This window comes from Eimeria maxima, genomic scaffold (assembly GCF_000499605.1).
Source record: "Eimeria maxima Weybridge genomic scaffold, Emw_scaff57, whole genome shotgun sequence".
Taxonomy (NCBI): domain Eukaryota; phylum Apicomplexa; class Conoidasida; order Eucoccidiorida; family Eimeriidae; genus Eimeria; species Eimeria maxima.
Genome location: NW_013563898.1, coordinates 54797 through 72008, shown reverse-complemented (window position 1 = coordinate 72008; position 17212 = coordinate 54797). Strand labels below are relative to the sequence as shown.

At 49.0% G+C, this 17212-nt stretch overlaps 3 protein-coding genes across 3 annotated transcripts in view; 2 read left to right on the top strand and 1 right to left on the bottom strand.

Moving 5' to 3' along the window:
- Positions 1-2094: 2094 nt before the first annotated feature.
- EMWEY_00008930 (hypothetical protein, conserved) lies at positions 2095-2697 on the top strand (the record flags this gene model as incomplete). The annotated part of the gene is made up of 3 exons (XM_013478666.1): positions 2095-2213; positions 2328-2448; positions 2560-2697. 3 exons carry the CDS (start codon positions 2095-2097, stop codon positions 2695-2697), a joined length of 378 nt encoding a protein of 125 aa, XP_013334120.1.
- A 2596-nt stretch (positions 2698-5293) lies between these two features.
- EMWEY_00008920 (hypothetical protein, conserved) lies at positions 5294-14368 on the top strand (the record flags this gene model as incomplete). The annotated part of the gene is made up of 20 exons (XM_013478665.1): positions 5294-5480; positions 5604-5738; positions 5918-6070; positions 6191-6373; positions 6533-6865; positions 7049-7903; positions 8108-8575; positions 8700-8749; positions 8884-8968; positions 9209-9244; positions 9378-9673; positions 9781-10320; positions 10450-10871; positions 11056-11297; positions 11446-11727; positions 11945-12090; positions 12193-12718; positions 12818-13309; positions 13451-13777; positions 13953-14368. 20 exons carry the CDS (start codon positions 5294-5296, stop codon positions 14366-14368), a joined length of 6174 nt encoding a protein of 2057 aa, XP_013334119.1.
- A 1686-nt stretch (positions 14369-16054) lies between these two features.
- EMWEY_00008910 (Genomic scaffold old, msy_sf_4, related) overlaps positions 16055-17212 on the bottom strand; it is a gene marked incomplete at both ends in the record, with an annotated part of 4377 nt that continues 3219 nt past the window's right edge. The window contains 3 exons of the mRNA XM_013478664.1: positions 16055-16129; positions 16298-16897; positions 17033-17093. Coding sequence (XP_013334118.1) covers positions 16055-16129; positions 16298-16897; positions 17033-17093 — 736 coding nt within the window. The remainder of the gene's footprint in view (positions 16130-16297; positions 16898-17032; positions 17094-17212) is intronic.

The following is a 17212-nucleotide window of genomic DNA, read 5'->3' as shown; positions in this document are numbered from 1 at the left end:
TCTTCAAGAAGCAATAAAATTTACCTACTCCTCCCAAAGTCGACTTGGTGTCCTTGCGTGCTGCCTTCGAGGCTGTCTGTCTACTAGGGCAGGGGACTCGTTCTACCGGGCATAGCGCTGTGCTCCTGTGTGTCTTTTGGGGGCTTGTTGTTCATTGGCAACTTGACAGGATATTTACAATCTGCACAAAAATAAACACACAGTGACCTGAAGAAGACGAAAACAACCGGTCTTGGGTACACTTCTAGCGCAAACGCCGCGCCTCCCCATGGCGACTCGATGCCAGATGATGGCAGAGAATCTTCATCAGTGCACTGCAACTTTAGTATCCAATTATGAGCTAGCTATTACCTTTCCCCGAGTGTGATCGCAAGCAACTGCTACAATGTAAGAGAAAACACAAAGAAGCTGGCGGCTACGCCCAACGTTGGGAGGTCACACAGGGTATCGAAGCATGTGCGTGGGGTGTAAAACAAAAGCGTCATCCCCCTTTGCTGAACACAAGTCTCAGATTTATGAGTGGCCCACTGGAAGCGCGGAGGGAATGCAATCTCCCTGCATTTGATGCTACCTTGGTGTCCGCCTTCGTGACCACGCCCCGCGAAGAAGAGTTGGCGTTTCTTCTTCACAGAGAAGGCAAACGAGCAACGTGAAAGGACATAATATGCGCTCTCCTGTAGTGTGGGCTTCCATGGGGCTTTAGAGTATCACCGCCTCCTGCTGCACCCGTCCTCGGGAAGATTTCCCAAAGGCGGGACACCTGCGGAGGGGCCTTAAAACCGCTTGTTAACGATACACCAGAGAAGGCTGAAACTGCAAGGAGCCTCCGGAGGAGGTAGGGAATCCAAGAAAAACAAAGGTTGGAAGTGCAGGTACTGGCACAAAGGAAAAGAAGAGCGGCGACTGGGGTCTGCGATCGGACGGGTATCGCAGGGTGGAAGCAAGTGAAAATGGAGATTTACACCTCATAACGACGAAAATAAATTGGAGTTAGATAAATGCTGAATGAGAACTGGGGGAGTTTTCGCTCATCGCGCCGCGCACTGCACAGCTGGTTAGATCGCTGCGTCTCGACGGAAGTCGGCAAGACGAGAGGAAACAGCGGGGAGTCACTGGGTGGGCTTCAGTGCTATAATTGATGGGATTAATGACGGATACTACCAGATGCAGCAAATCCATACACCGAGTTCATGCGCGCAGCCCTTCTAAAGAAGCAACTAGCTTCAAGACTCTACCACCCGCATCCGTGCGTCCGCGGCGCCACAGGCAAAGTCCTTAGGGCTGAGGGAAGCGCCACATTAGCAAAAAAGGTGAAGGCATATCCTTTTCTGTTTTGCACGTTTCACGAAGTAATTGCAATTAATTCCATTATACCTTCATTTTCATGCCAACAGCCCCCCTGTAGCCACACCGCGGCGACTGCGCGTCCGGACCACTGGCCGCTAGGCTAAGGCAATATCGAGCAGACAGTGGATTGTATCTATTAGAGTCATTGAAAACTTTAATTCTTTCCTATTTCATAGATCTAAAAGCTCAGGGAATGGACTAAGGGGACGACCCCTGTTGAAATCCACATCCGGCTGCTGCCCGCAGCGACGGCGGCACCAGTAGGGTTTAAGGGAGTATGGCAAATCGCAGACACCCCACCAAACATATTAGACTCCTCGCGCCCATTCCACTGCTTAAATATATCTGTAAATGCTTGGTTACTACTGTATGCTGTATGGAAAGCCCCTAAGTATCTCGGGAAACTGCGGGCCCCTTAAGCAGCGTCGCAGCCGGGTTGGCGGAGCCGGTGCTAGAACTCGGGGGGCTCCAAATTGAAAGTGTGTTGCGTTCCTATTTCAACGGTATGTGGAATAAATACAGGGTGTCATTTCTACTGAACTCACAACAACAGGGGACATTTGTCGTCGGGTCTACACAGCCCCCACTACTATGGGTAGCCTACTCGCGCCCGTCTGCGGGCGCAAAGATGTCTCGCGTCGCGTACACCGGTCGGTATCAGGAGGACTCTTCCTCTGAAAGCCAACGTATATAAGATAACTCATTTGTGTATACCTGAAGAGGAGGGCATATCAGCGGTACGCAGTGATGCTTGACTCCGGCAAAGCGCTCGATGCCGACGGAGGGAAGGAATTGAAAGCAGCAACAGCAGCTCAGGGAGATGAGGCGACAACAGAGGAACTTCATGGCTGCGCTGTAAACTCGTTGTGAGCTCCGTGTTTCTGCAGCCGTCATAGTTGCACTTGCGGTGGTGGTGTCTTGACTGCTCTGAAATTCCCCTGTATAGTGTATATCTCGTTGTGTCTGTACTGCAACTATAGGAGTACAAACAACTTCGGCCAGGACGGAAATCGTAAGCCGCGGGAAACTGACGAGACTATCAAAATTCTTGCGGCGTACTTGCGCCGGATAGATGAGGTACACGTACAGATGAAGGGTGCGGTAACAACTACATACGCAGCGTTCACCACATCTTTCCCTTTTCGTTGTCTTTTGTGAGTCGTAGTGCGAGTCAGCCATTTAATGAGCCATATGTGTATTCTGGCTGCGCAGGCGGAGGCAGATATTGAGAAACTTCGGGTGGAGGCTTTCATTGAAAGAGGTAGCTGGTGCCAAATGGAGACTGATCTCCTACGCAAGCGAATCGCTCTTCTTGGGGACTCTCTCAGCGGTATAAATAGAGAACATTAAGCTACAGGCGAATATTAATCCGATGTATGCTAATGCTTTGTCCGGCCGACGGCCGACGTCTTGTTGACTACCCGCGTCACGTTCCCGTCAACAGTGATGGAATCAACCTACTTGACTGTATTATGTTCTTTGTCAAAAACGCTAACTTTACCATTTCACCTAAAGCCTACATATTGGGGTAGACATCGGTTTCTGCCGTTTGACTTCCGCCACTGAAAGCTGAACAACAGCGCAAACATCTCCAAAGCTGTTGACCAGTGCGAGATCAAACCCGAATACGAGAAGTGTATTCTTGCCTTAGAGTAGTTATAGTCACTACACAAGCTCAAGAATTCCTACAGGGAGTAGAATTAATGCAGGCAAAGCCTGAACACACTGATTTTCATTGTTCTTGTTCAATGTGGAAGTGTGCCAATGTATACAGAATTCCATATGCAAAGACAGACACAATCCGTCCCGTCGAATCGAGCCTTTAAAGAACAAGCACTTTCATGCACCGGAAGACAAGCTTAGCAAAGCTGTGGGCTCATTTCAAAACGAGATAAGCAGATTAAAGGCGTGACTGTGAAAGCAGTAAAATGTTCTCTGTGTACGTGCTCATGCATAGAAACCAGTCCCCTATACATTCCAACAAAAAACATGCAGCAGATGTCGGGGCACCCAGCCGCATGGTTTCTGCACAGCTACTGCGTGCAGCTACTTTTTAGTGGAGGGTTAGGTCAATCTCTGAGCAGGTTCGGTAGCCTCCAATGCTTATTTTCTATGTTTATGGATTATAACGTGGGTTTTAAAAGTTTCAAAGGCGTAATTGTGGAATTCAATAGACTACAACGCACCTGCACACCGTTTGTGCTACGAGCGGGCGGCGGGGGGTGTGTGGGTGGAGGGGTTGGAGGCGTGCTGACGACGGTCTTTTATTGCTTCCTTCAGGAGCACAATCTGAAGCATTTAGTTCAAGCAATAAATATAAGTGAATTCATATTAAAATTGATGTTCATGTATGCGTACGAAGTATTGAGTCATGAGGTCCTTCGGAAAAAATTCTGCCCAGGGCGCATTGTCTGCGACGAGAAATCCGCGCAGTACACGGAGAGGACAGCGTGGCCATCAAAATACAGCAAACGGTCAAATGTAAATTATTAATGAAATTAGAAATGATTTTTATTTTTTTTTGGTGCTTTTCTTCCTCGAAGTAACTCAAAGGCTGGAGAGGCCATCACAGGGCGCGTGCGCGACCAGACAGCGCGCGCCATTGGACTGTGCAGGGCGCGCGGGTAGCGCAAAAGGGCTTATTCAAATAAATATCTAAACTCCTAATCATATTTCAGTTAGTAAAGTCTAAAAGGTGAAAAGTACCCCGTTTGCTTGTGCTTTTCCCTCCGCGTGTTGGTGGGTACCGAGCCTCCGCAGAGCGGATCTTTTGTCGCTGTCAAACAAAAAACACATTTGGAGGCGCCGCCTCACCCAATATTTGACTATAAAAGGACACGCACACAATGTAAACGGTAATATTCCGTCCTTGTGAACTAGGAACGAACTTGAACGCGGGTCCTAGTTAGCACCCTTCTGCACTGATCGGACCACTGCACGGACGTAGTGGAGACAGATATCCTCCGACAGGACTGCTGCTCCCCCCCCCAAAAAATCTGGGGTAAAATCTAACAAATCAATTAAAAAATTGTAAATAGGCCTTGAAAAAAGCTGAAAGAAGGAAGAAGAGCCCTTGACGAGGGGCGACCGAGCACACGCAGTGGCTTGCGCGCTCGACAGGCCCCCGGGCAGCCGAATCCCACAATCTCCACACGAGCTGCGTTTCTGTGCTGTTGGAAACCTGAAATTTATTTATTTTTAAGCTTTATTCTTTTTTTATTTATTTCGGCAAACATAGGGCCTCAGAGAGAGGTGACTTTTGTCGCACTTGAGTGCGTTGTCTTGCCGACTGCTGCCTCGGTTGATCGGAGGAGGTGAGAATTTGCTCCCCTTCAACCCCGATTCCTTTCGAGTGAGAAGAAGGGTTTCTTCTTTCAAAACATTTACTGGCTGTCGATATAGTCACATTGTGTGCCTCACAGGCCCATTGAAAGGCTTCTGTGCGGCTCTGTTTTGTGTGCAGCGAGTGGAAAGGGCCTCTCTGGGGGAGAGACTGGAGGAACTCTGCGTCTCAGGCGCGCTTTCTTCGTCCTCAAGCCCATTCTGCTTTGAACTAATTCACTACAGAATCGGTTTTTAAGTTATGTGCTCTAGTTTTCCTTCGAGTGGCTCCTAAGACTTCGGCGCAGTAGGGCAGATTTGCCGCTGCCCGACGGTCTGGATCGTTTGCCCTGTCTGTGTCCAGAGGCGATATCCCCCTCACATTAAGAACAAATTTTGAAATATAGAACTTCCAAATCAAATAAGATTGAGTTGATGAACAGCAAAAGGCTGTGCGTTCAAATAGTTGCCGCTCAACTTACACGGCGATACCAGTGGCCTCCCCCCACCAGTAGAAGAGCCGTGGACTGGATAGCAGAACGCACGGGAAAACAAACGTGCACCAATGCCCATATTACTATCATTGTCTGTGTCTGTTTGCGTTTTCAGCCGAAAAGATACCAAAATGAGATCGTTCAACGAGGGGCTTCCCGCCCTAGGAAGATGGCGGACACGGGCGCAACTGTGCGTTTTTGTGTTTTCACTGCTTGTGTGCACAAGCGGCCTGGCGAAGCCGGTGGAAAAAAATATAGTTTTGCACGACTTTTCTCAACAGGACTCCGCGCGCGTGCCTCACGGCCCTGCCGTCAAAGGTGCGGATTGTAATAAAGGATTGAAAATGCCCCCGAAGTTTGCACCAAAAACTTCACCCGGAGAAAACAGAAACGAGGTTGAGTAAATGTAACAGCTGCGGAATGCTAATCTGAATTTTTCAGGCTATAGTATCGTAGATATTGAGGAGGACATGCCCAGTTTCGTACAAGGAGGAGAGAAAGACATGTGGGTTGGGCTGCTGGACCAGGAGTTCATGATGCAAACTTCGCACGCCCTGGTGCAAGCATTCAAAAAAGGTTCGTTCCATCACAGGGAGAAACGTGTAGAAGCACACCTGCTATTGCAGCAGCAAGAGCTTCTGCAACTGTTGTACCAGCACTAGATGCATATAGATTTTTCGGCAGCTGCTGTACCAGATGCAGCTGCAGATCGGATTTCTTCTCGTTGTTGTGCTCATTGCTGGCTGCTGTTACAGCGTCGAAATATATTTATTCCCGTGGGTTCGTTCGTCTCTTGTACGCCTCCAACCCATGGCTGAAGCACTCGATTGCCACAATGGAGCAGAAGCTCGAAATGGTGAAGAAGCTGGAAAAGGTCGCCGAAGGCTCCAAGCTGTTCTACTGGAGAGGTACTCAGGCGTTGTACTACTAGTGTCTCCTATGTACTCGTACATATTTGCTTCTACCCAAAGATGCACGCTTTGGTTGTGCAGCCACACAGAACGGTTGTGGTGAGCTTCTGCCTCTAGGGAAACCGGCGAGCGCCAACAAACTCCTCGCCGAAGCATCGCTTGCTAGGGTCTTCCCGAAGCGTTCACGCCTATTGGGATCTGGCCGTCAGTTTTACCAGAAGCACTTGGGGACACTGACGCAGGCCTTGCAGCAGGCGAAAGCCGGAACGAAGGCTCTTGAATTGATCATGGCCTCTAAGAGTAAGGGTCTAATTTTCATGCACGTTCCATGCCCTTGTTACGATGTTTCCAGCTCCAGTACGGCAGGGACATCAGAAGAAGCAAAGATATGAAGACGCAGTTACAGGCCACCTTTTAGTTGCTTTTGTTTGGCTGTTGGCATCTGCTACTGTTTTTCAGCCCTTCCTCTCTACTCGTGGACGCAAAGCATGTTCAATCACCCGCTGGCGACGTTGCAAAACACAGTCGTGCACGGGTTTGAAGAGGCAATCGGAGGTGTTACGGGTTTGTTTACCAGCGAAGTAAGAGGGAGCTGCTTCTCGTTCGCCTATCGCGTCAACTCCATTGCGCCGTACACTGCAGTCTACCCTGGAGGCATTCTCGGGAGCATCATGAAAGGCCTCGTCCGTTCTTATTTCCTAGTGTTCCAACAGTCTCTAATCAACTTCAAGGGTATCTTTGCAATGCTTATCGGCATTATTTGCAAAACAAGAGTCATTCAGGCAGCTGTCGGTGCGATCAAACCCATTTTCCGCCTAGCCCGAAAAGGGGCGCGTGCTTTCCAGCTATTCAAATCCAAAACAATCGGTAAATCGAAGGCATGGAGATTGGCACAAGGACATTAGACAAGCACATATCACGCGGTGCTTTGGGAAATTCAACACAGCAGGCTTGCATTTTCTATGTTGTTTTCAGGTATGAGGGGTGATCCAGTGGGCCAAGGGCTGATGGATCGCCTGTTCAAACGTGAAGCTGTCGTTCTGACTACCATCCTCTTCCAAATGCACGCGGTTGACGTGGAAAGTCAATACCGGGAGGCTGAGGAAATCAAGAGTGCCCTCTCAGGACCTGGGGGTTCATGGGCCCTTGCTGAGGGACTTTTCGTCGGTGGAGCTGAGTTCGGTCGCGCCTTTGTCAATTTGGTGCGGAAGTATAGAAAAAGCGCTGCGGCGTATGTGCAGGCATGCGAAGCTTTAAAGAGTGGCAGCTTTGAGAGCGCCAACGACCAGCAAGACAACCCAGAAAACACAAGTCAGGACAGATTTGCTTCTGCTGGCGCGCACGTGGAGAAGCTAATTGGAGATGCACTTGAGTTTTTTGATATGGCACACCCCGAGGCTTCAGGTGGCGATGATCCCCTTACAACGGAGCAAAAGGTGAACATGTTGCGACGGAGCTGCAGAAAGAACCGACGCTTCGTCGAGACCTATGAGAAGGACCACCTTGAGTATACGAAGCGCGTGATTGTCCAAATGGTGCGTGTTCTGCAATATTATTTCAAGTATTTCAAGTCGTACATAGCCGATATCCTCTCCATTTTCTACGAGTCTGCCATAGCAATGCTCGAAGCAAAGATAAACGATTCGCTAGGAGCTGCAGAGGGATCCAACAGCCCAGCTGACGAAATGGTCGCATCTGAAGCTCGTCATGCAGCCAGAAAGAGCGCTGCACAATCCGCAACAGACGAATCAACGCTCCCAAGGAAACTCTTTAGGGCACCCAAGTTCGCAGAGGAAGCCACGAATCTAGCAAACGGACTCTATGAAGCAGGTACATCCAACCTGAATGCATCACGTCAAGCATGCAGTACTTTGGATTCTTCTAAAGAATTTCTACTCATCAAGCGTGATTCGTACGGCTATTTACAGGGGACTGCATAATGGTAGAAAAGGTTGTCACAGGAGACTTTACGACATGCGCCTTCCCTGGTCTCGACATGACGACTGCAATACGGTCATGTTTATTTTTTTGCAGCTGGAGCACTCTCGCTATTCGAAATTGCGAATGAGGACTCTGCTTCTGCTGCCGGCCTTCGCCAGTTCTCCCTTCGTCTCCTAACAAGCGCAGACAGCAACATGCGCAAAGGCTTGGGTGAAATATACAAGCGTTTCCTGAACAGCCAAGTTCTTCTGTCTCGCGTGGAGAAGAACCAAGAACGAATCCGAGTCTTCGAACTTATTGCTAAATGCCAGACTCCTCTAGAGGAGAAGACAGAAGAAGAAAAACAAGTCTGCGGCACAACCGTTACGAGCGAGATCGACCCCAATGAATTCATTGCAAAATCTATGGCTGCTATGAACCTACCCATCTCCTCGCCAGAAGATGACATCGCCTTCCACTCCGCAGGAGACGTCACACGGGTCTTCGAATCCTGGCTGAAGTATGCGACAGAAAAAAGACAGATGCGCACCGCGCAAATTGCTCAGCTTGCTGCAGAAACAGGTTCGTTCCGGTGCAACAAACGGGTCGACAATGTATATTGTGTTAACGTATATATGCATATTCAAGGTCAGTTTTGGGATTTTAGCAACTGTTAGTGTCCTATATATATAATGCGCTCTCTCAGGCTCGAATATCGTTTTCCTTACTCTCATGCGCAACGCTGTCAATGACAAGGTACTCAGAAATCCACCAGTTGTAGGGCATTTGCACGCCAGACAAAATTTTGATTCGCGAAGTCAGCATACGCAGCTCCCCAAAGCTGTTATGGCTTCTCCGTATTTTTGGATGCTACTGCGTGATGCTTGCAGCTCACATTCCGCCGATTCGACTACGTTGAGGGGACGGCGAAGCTAATGCTCTACGACGAAAGCGGAAGAAGCCTGATCTTTACTGGTGAGTTCTGCTTCACGCCTAACACCCTGAGTTGGCCGGCAAGACGACTATCCCGTGGTTTTGAGGTAGTGTGCGGAAAATGGTTGTTTCTAGCCTGCTTTTGTTTGTTGCACGCAGGGGATGATGAAGCAAGTGTAAAAAGTAGGTTTACCGACCTAGCGGCAGCTGGAGGATGAAAATTAGATGTATGCGTAAGGGGTCAAAGACACCCTGCATGAGCGCCTTGTGTGTGATGTACAGGTCTTGTTGCTCCTTCACAAGACGGCAGCGGCAAACGTAGGTGGAATAAACCCCTTAAATACCCAGGGTATTTAAAGGCTAGTTAGGAGGGGGTTTGAAACTATCTGAAAGTAACAGTTTTTCACGTTCTCTTCTTTGTGCTTGCATCTCCACACCCCTATTCGTTCAGGAGCATTCAAACCTGACCCCCTGGATTGCACCAGTACATTTAGAGTGGAGGAGGGGAATAAAGGGGTATTGTCGTTTTACGTTCTTGCTGATTCCCGACGTGGAGGGGCCGAAGCACCGCAAGAGCATCCCAACTTCTCAGAGCGCCAGCTGACCCCTGCGATCACAGTTCGTGGAACAATTGAATATGATGACACTCGCAAAGAACTCCTCAGCATTCAGAACGACCCAAATGCCATCAGAGACGCATTCGTTGCCCATTTCATGGAGAAGAGGGGGCGCGTCGCTGCGGAGACAGTAAGCGGGACAGATTGGGTATCTTTTAATTATATCAAGTCCTTCAGCGCTGTTACACATAAATGCATTTACCTTTGTTGTTCTGTTCCCCGTTTGTGTCTGCACAGCTAGCCGGCGTCTTAATGCTGCTGCACCGGAAACTCCCCATCTTCTGGAAGCGCAGCCCGGTCGATTTCGTGCAGCATCTGACTCCGAAAATGTTTTTCGACGTTCTATACGTCCTCTCGACACAGGCGTATGATCAGGCCGAAGCCACTGTGACGCTCGACGGAAAACTGTATACTTTTCCCAAGTCTTTTGGTGCTATGAAAGACATTGTCCTTAGTTCGTTGAATAGAGCAATCGTTCGCATGCACAGCTTGAACGCATCAGACGCAGCGCTGCTGATTGCCATGGGCACCGTTCACTTTGCGTACAAGAAGATTCAGAAACACAGGACGGGGAGAACCTCAGTAATGCACCTCTTCCTCAAGGAAGTGAACCACATTATGAACATCTTGAAGTCCGCCCCGGAGCAACTGAAAGCCCTATACCCAGAGTGCGAATTTATCTCCAACTGGGATACTCCTCAAGAAGAAGGCGTTCTAAAATGCGCTGTCTTCCGCTTCATGAAGATCGGATCCCTTACAGATCTTGGTGACAAACAGGTAGGAAGGCCTGCTGACTTCTTCTGTCGTACCTTTTCTGTGGTGCTGCTGTTTTATTTAGCCCTTTCATCTTCAAGAAATGCAGCATTCCACAGCCGTCATCAGTCTCGATATCTGTATTCGCCTCAGGAAGAGATCGAGACTTACGTCACTGCCTTTGTCAACAAACTCACCGAACTGAAGGGCCAGGCGACATGGAGTTCGTACTTAAACCTGGATTACTTCCTTAAAGACGCCAAGATGTACGGGAAGACAGCCGCAAAATACAAGTTCGAGGTGCTCTACAATCAAGTGAATGACATACGTGGAACAGACGAGGAAGAGTCTGAGCTTGCCAAGCTTATGAAGAAACTCCACCCGTCTCTGGCAGGTCACAGGCCACCACGCCCTCAGAAGAAGAAGGGTTTCGTAGCCATGTTCAAAAGGCTTCAAGCCAACTTCAAGGTTCTTCCCCAAATAATCAGGCAAAAAGTCACCCTGGCGTGGAGACAATGCTACGCAAGAATGAGAAGGTTCTTTGGCTCCCGACGGTCTATCCTGAGCGGCTGGAGGTATATTCGTACCTCTCTCATTTGCTCCACTCCATTCTTCTCTTTTGCTATCTTTCTCGTTTTGCCCTTCTCTCTAGTACTGTGCAAACCAGGGTTTCGCCTTTTCAGGCATATAACCTCAGCTATGTGCCGAGTGTGCAGCAGCAGCAACAAAGTGACTTTGTTATGCTTGTGCTGTGCACAGAATATCACCCAAAGTTATTCAAGGACCGCACTTCATGGGCGCACTTAAATTTGCGGAGGTGACGACTTACCCCGATCTCAGCAATGCACGAGAGGTTCTCATTGAGGTGGCCGACTTGGAGGAGTTCGGTAAAGTTCTGCTAACCCTTGAAACCGTTGCCGCCACGCTGGACAATCCTGCAGGCATGTATAACACTGTGACACAAGTACGGTCAACGGCAGCCTTCACTCCATCTGCAAGAGGTGAGTAACTTTGCCGCCCCGGTATTTCTCGCAGAATCAAACCAAGTGGTCAGACTGCTGTGCGGAAGAATGAAAACCACAGAGTAATATATGCAATGCCGCATACGTAGGATAAGCAGAGGTGCTCTCAGTTCATTCTGTGGTTCAGAGGAGCACGCCAAACTAATAGAGCGCGCGAAGGTGCTGGGGAAAGACGTCGTGAAAGTGGCCGCTGGGTGGATCCTTAAGACAGCTGGCGGCTCCGGCATAAGCATGGCTTTGGGCTTATTGGCGCTTCATGACACAGCAGGGACATTCTCAGACAAGGCGCTGCAGCTTCGTTACCTGACCTCCGAAGCCCTTGCCTACCTTAGCTCCTCCCTAGACTTGGCCTACATTCTGAAGAATCTACCTCCGCAAACTCGCAAAGACGCCGAGATGATGCGCTTCAGTTGGTCTACATACATACCTTTAACTTGCATATATCGATGTATTCTCTATAAAAGTGACAGGCGTTGATCGCGCGTCATGGAAACAACACGTTGTTTTCTCTGATATCGTGCTAACTTGACATAGGCGCATCCAGATAACCTAAGTAGCATTACACTCGAACAGCCATGCCGGTATTGCTAAACTCTGGATGATTCTGTGTTGTTTCGTTTATGCAGATATGAACGCTTCGGGCCCCAACGCTTTTGTTGTTAAAGCTCAGTGCGAGCCCCGGGGTCTGGGCCTGAACACGGCTGATCCCGTGAAGGTAGAAGAAGCTCTGTTGCGTGTAGAAGAAGCTCTGGATAAAGAGCAAGGCCTCCCTGTGAGTGTCTAGTTGCCACAGTGCGAAAACGACAGTTGCGGCACTTCTTGCCAGCTACACATAGCCTAGCACATTTTTAATCTACTCCGTGCTTCGCTGCAGGAGGGTTCTTCTAACTCTGAGAAGTGCTCAGCTCTTATAGGCTCAGTCCTCCGCGGCCCTATAACGCCAACAACCTCTCTTCCACATGAAGCTCTCCTCGAATCGGACGCCTTCGGTTTATGCTTCCTGCTCCTCCGGCTGCGAGGGTACATGGAAACAGAGACCGAGACAGTTACAATTGATGAACTGCTGCAAACAATATACATCGATGGGCTGCCGGTGGGTAAGCATCTAGACTTCCTACAGCAGCGCAGGGCTGATATGGAGGAGCGCAAGTTGAGGGCGAAGCTGATAACTCCCTTCTTGCGGTTACTGCTGCTCGCCACCGTTGAAAGCCTGGGCACAAGCCTCGGAGGCATCAGCTTCAAGTCGTACGACGCGGAGGCCAAGATGATTGCCTTCCAGTTCACATTTCAGGCAGTGTCTCCCCCGAAGGCTCCAGCTGAAGTGCTCGCATATGCTGCTGACCTCCTTCTTGGGTCTCATTCAGAGACGAAACAACGTTTTATCTCGTTCGCATTTGACGGTGAGTCCGTGGTGCTCCAAAAAACGGGGATGCTCTCAGAATCTCCTTCAGACAAAGCACGCTTGCATGACTTATTAATATTGTTGGGCATCTGTGCAGGTCCACAGTTCCTCTTAGACTGGTACCGATACGTGGAAACTGGCAAAATGCAAGCGTACGTAGATGCATCTCGGGAGCAGAACCTGCCTGTGACATTCCAAGACATGGCCAAGCTCAGCAGAGTGTACACCGTAACTGACCTCGCCGATCTCGCTTACACGCTGCGGCAGAGCTCCAAGCTAGATCCAGCAAGGGTGGCCAGAGAAGCGGCTATTAGGATCATGGAAGACGAGACGAAGCCCCCTCTGAAGCGCTACGGCCTTGCCCACATGCTGGTAGACATGGTGGCCCAAGCTGCGCACTTAAAGCAGAAGTGCCTCGGCAAGGCTTTAGAAGAATACGAGAACTTCAGCAGCTCTACTCTGCTTGACCGGGAACTATTCAGATACGACTGCTACTACAACTTCATGTACGAATCGAGCTCCTTTGCCGACGTGGCCCGCAGCATCTCAGAGGAAGACATTGCAGAGGTGATGGCCGCTATCGACTCTGGTGAGCTTTCAATACACCGAACACAGCCAAAATCTCTCCTGCAATGTGAACAATTTATGTTATTTGTTCCCATTGGTTGTTTCGTGCTGCACCAACATGTTTTAACCCTCCACTGGACCGTTTCTGTCGGGTGTGTTGCAGCATATGAAGCTGAAACAAAGTCCCTGTACGAGCAGCTGCTGAACAGCAACGTGCATCACACTGCAGTTGCGAATGCGGCGTTTACAACTGGGCAGCAGTTCCCGATTACTGGTATGATGGACGTGCTGACATCAGAGTTCCTGACGTGGGTTCGAGAAAAGAGAAGCTGGGACAACGTTGTCATCCGCATCAGAGAAATGAGAGAAATAAAATGGGTGGCGACGAGGAAGACGACAACCCTCGGCAGGCCTGTCACCAGTGTCGAACATCCACTGCTAATGAACCCATATCAGATTCTCATAGACATTATGCTCGCCGCTATGACCGGTAAGCGTAAGAGAGGCTCATCCCCTGTGCATTCCGGGCATAATGCAACTGCCGACTCCCCACTGTGTCAGTTCTACTCCAGGTCCAACCATAATCAATGCATTTACTAAAAGAACCCAAGCGAAGGGCATTTGCAACAAGCCTCGTTTGCGCCGATCCTGTCGCTGTTGTGCAGGTTCTGCCAAGAGGAGGCGGTTCCCCATTATCGCGCCTCTAAAACGCCTTAAGGCATTTTTCTCGATGGTTAAACCCGGACGAAAGAGCAGAGCCGAATACAAGGCAGACATACGGGGTAGACAACGTCTGCAGGAACAGCAAAACCTCCAATACAATCTCCTATACAACAAGGAGCTGCAAGCACAACTGGAAAAGCTACAGCAAGAGGAGGAACAACAGCAAGAACAGCAACTAGCCCAACAACAAGAACAAGAACGAGAACAGCAACAGGAACAGCAAGAACAGGAAGAACAGCAAGTGCAAGATCAAGCTGAACTCGAAGAGACCCTGCCATCCGCAGAGCTTCAGCCCCTTCAAGTCCCTCAACAACAGCAGGCAGCAGTCATCACCGAACAACCTGTAGTGGATGAGTAGCTTTTAGGTGCCAAATATGTTTAGTAGCCTAAATAGTTGCGACTTCAGTAGACGCTCTGAAACACAGTGTTGAGGTCCACAACTCAGAGTCGGCCATGGGATTCCTGCTCTTTGCATGTTCCCTCGTCTGCTGCCGGCAGATGTGAGAATGTGTGTTAAGCCATTTTGATGATTGTATGTGTCGACTGTAATGCCTCAGCTAAATTGGCGGCAAGAAAAGGCCTGTGCGCCGCCTTAACGTCTTGTCCTACTATTTATGGTGTTTCATGTATAGCTGTTCTGCAGTTTCCTCACGGCATTGTTTTGCAGTTTGCTTCCTTGTACAGTTCTGTGCCATTCGTCTGCAATGTGCCCAAAGGAGAGCCATTTGCAAGGGAATAAATAAAACTTTTTTTAAAAAAACGATATGATTACAGATTATATTGATTGTTTAGCTGTTGGGATGCAATGTGTACTCCATGTGTAATCAATTGCTACAAGTACATAGAAATATGCAGTGGTTCAAAAGCAACGGAACAACCCTCCGCTTTTACCTACTACCTCCTCATCCACAATAGGCAGGATACTGAGTTGCTCCTATGCCAAAAGAAAAGGTTTTCTACACTTTTTCTTTTGGAAGTAGAAAGAAAATAATTGAACTCTATGGGCTTACACAGAGATGTTTAGCTAACCGCATGGTCGGCTTTCTAACACCTCTTCTGACCGGAGAATGCGTATATTAATACCAGTTCACGTAGGAGAATGAACTACTGCCCTTGTAATCACTAATAATAGTGATGGCAATTGAGTGAGAAAATCTATCTGCTGCTCACAAAGGCTCTAGTACAGCATGTAGGATGCGTCAAGTAACCACACCAACGACAGTTCAGTAAACAGAATATACATAGCAGTAATATTAATACTGAAGCAGCAAATGAGATAAACTAATTCCACTGATGATACCTTAGAGAATAAACAACGACAGGAGGAACTGACCCTGCGTCAAATGAGCCGCTTGGCAAACAGGAGCATATGATTTATTCAGTGAGAGTATCATCTTCTCTTACTATTATTTGCAGTATTATATTACTATTACTATTCGTATTGTGAGTAGTACCATTTGTCCCCCTTTTCCTCCCCCAAGTTAGGTTAGAAACCCCTCCGGGGCCCTAAACGAAATGAAGGTTTGTTTGCGTATAATTGTATTCTTGTCTTTGGGTACTTGGCTGTCTTTGACAGTGCATGCACGGAGGCTGACTGAACTAACACAGGAAAATGCTGAGACTCCAACAACATATACAACAACCAGAGACGCGTAAAGCAACAAAACACAACAACCAGTAGTCTGTTTGCAGTATGTACTTGAGACCTCCAGTCATTATCCGGGTCCCTGCAATATTCAAAGAAAGAAGTACCCGTATTGTTGTAGCATTGCTTTCTGCGTTCCTTTCTATACCATTTCCCACTGCTGCATTTTCGTTTCCCCCGCTTCTGGGTACAGAAGCAGGCAACGCTGTTCTTGTGTCCCGACCATTACACTACAAGTAAACCTAACAAATAATAAACAATGCGAAACTGCAGATGGGCTTTGTGCAGTCTCGTAGACATCCATGCATACATTCAATTGTCCACGACCACACGTAGGTGTACTCATATATAGGCATCTACGCATACACATATTGACGCTCCCCCCTGGGCTTTAGTTCATCACCATGGAGGGAAAGAGTGCTCGCAAAGGCACTTGAGCACCATCAACCGTTGCGCAGAACGAAGATACTCCTCCTGCAAACAAGTACAATCCAGGAGTACTGCCAACTGAAAATAAACTCAGTGACGCCTGCATGCATCCACAGGCATTTCCCCATCTCCCTTTGCACTCAAACACCACTGCGGACATTGCTCCATGCATTAATGTGGCATGCACGGTTCTTGCATGAGCTTCTCATGTACCTGAAAGGTCCGTGATTCTTCGGTGCTGCAGGGGGGAAGCGCAAACTGGCAGTTGCTATCTTGCTGTGGGTGTGCATCAGCAGCAGCAGGCCGAGGGGTCTCTCCATGTTGTTGCGCTGCTGCAACGTCAACGATGGGACCTTTTTGATATTCGTTTTCCGAGTTGTTTGTGCCTCTGGCTTCTTTGGCTACTCCGTGCATCTCCGTCTTGCCTGTGCCTTCTGCCGCTTTACTTGCTACAAAACCGCTGCTGCTGGTGGTGCTGCTGCTCCTTTGAAACCCCATGAGGAGGTTCACGACGCCTGAGCGGCTGAAGTACAGGCCCTCAAAGCAGCAGTCGTATAATACAAGGTTGCAAGCAGGAGCCGGGCTGAGCCCCTGGCGGCCTTCCCTTTGTGTTTGTACCTCTCTAATTGCTGCTGCTGTCTCTGCACCTTCGTTCCCTGCAGCTGCTGCAGATGTCAGCCCAGCAGCAGTAGCAGCTCTTTGGGCCTCTTCTGCTGCTTCCACCTCTTCTCCTTCTTTTAACAAGTCCGAAATAAAAGTTGCAGGCTGCGCACCTCTTCCAACTTCCATAAGTGCAGCCATCATGAAGCGGACCTGCACGCAACTGCACAGCAACCCAGGAGTATAATAGTTGCATTGTTGAAGTTGGGGCGATTTGCTTGAGCTTCACGTTTAATTAAGGCTTTGAGGTTTAGGCCACACTTGATGCCAAAGAAAGGAGACCCCTACGATGGTTGCCACCGCAAAGCCGCTTCCATGTGTCTCCAGGTCAAAGCGAATGACCCGACGCCTGAGGAGCGATGAAGTCCAGACACAATGCAGAGGACAAAGACACAGTAACACACGCCAAACAAGCTGAAAGACAGGATGTCCTGCTGCAACGGGAGGGGGGGGGGGGGGGGAAAGCTG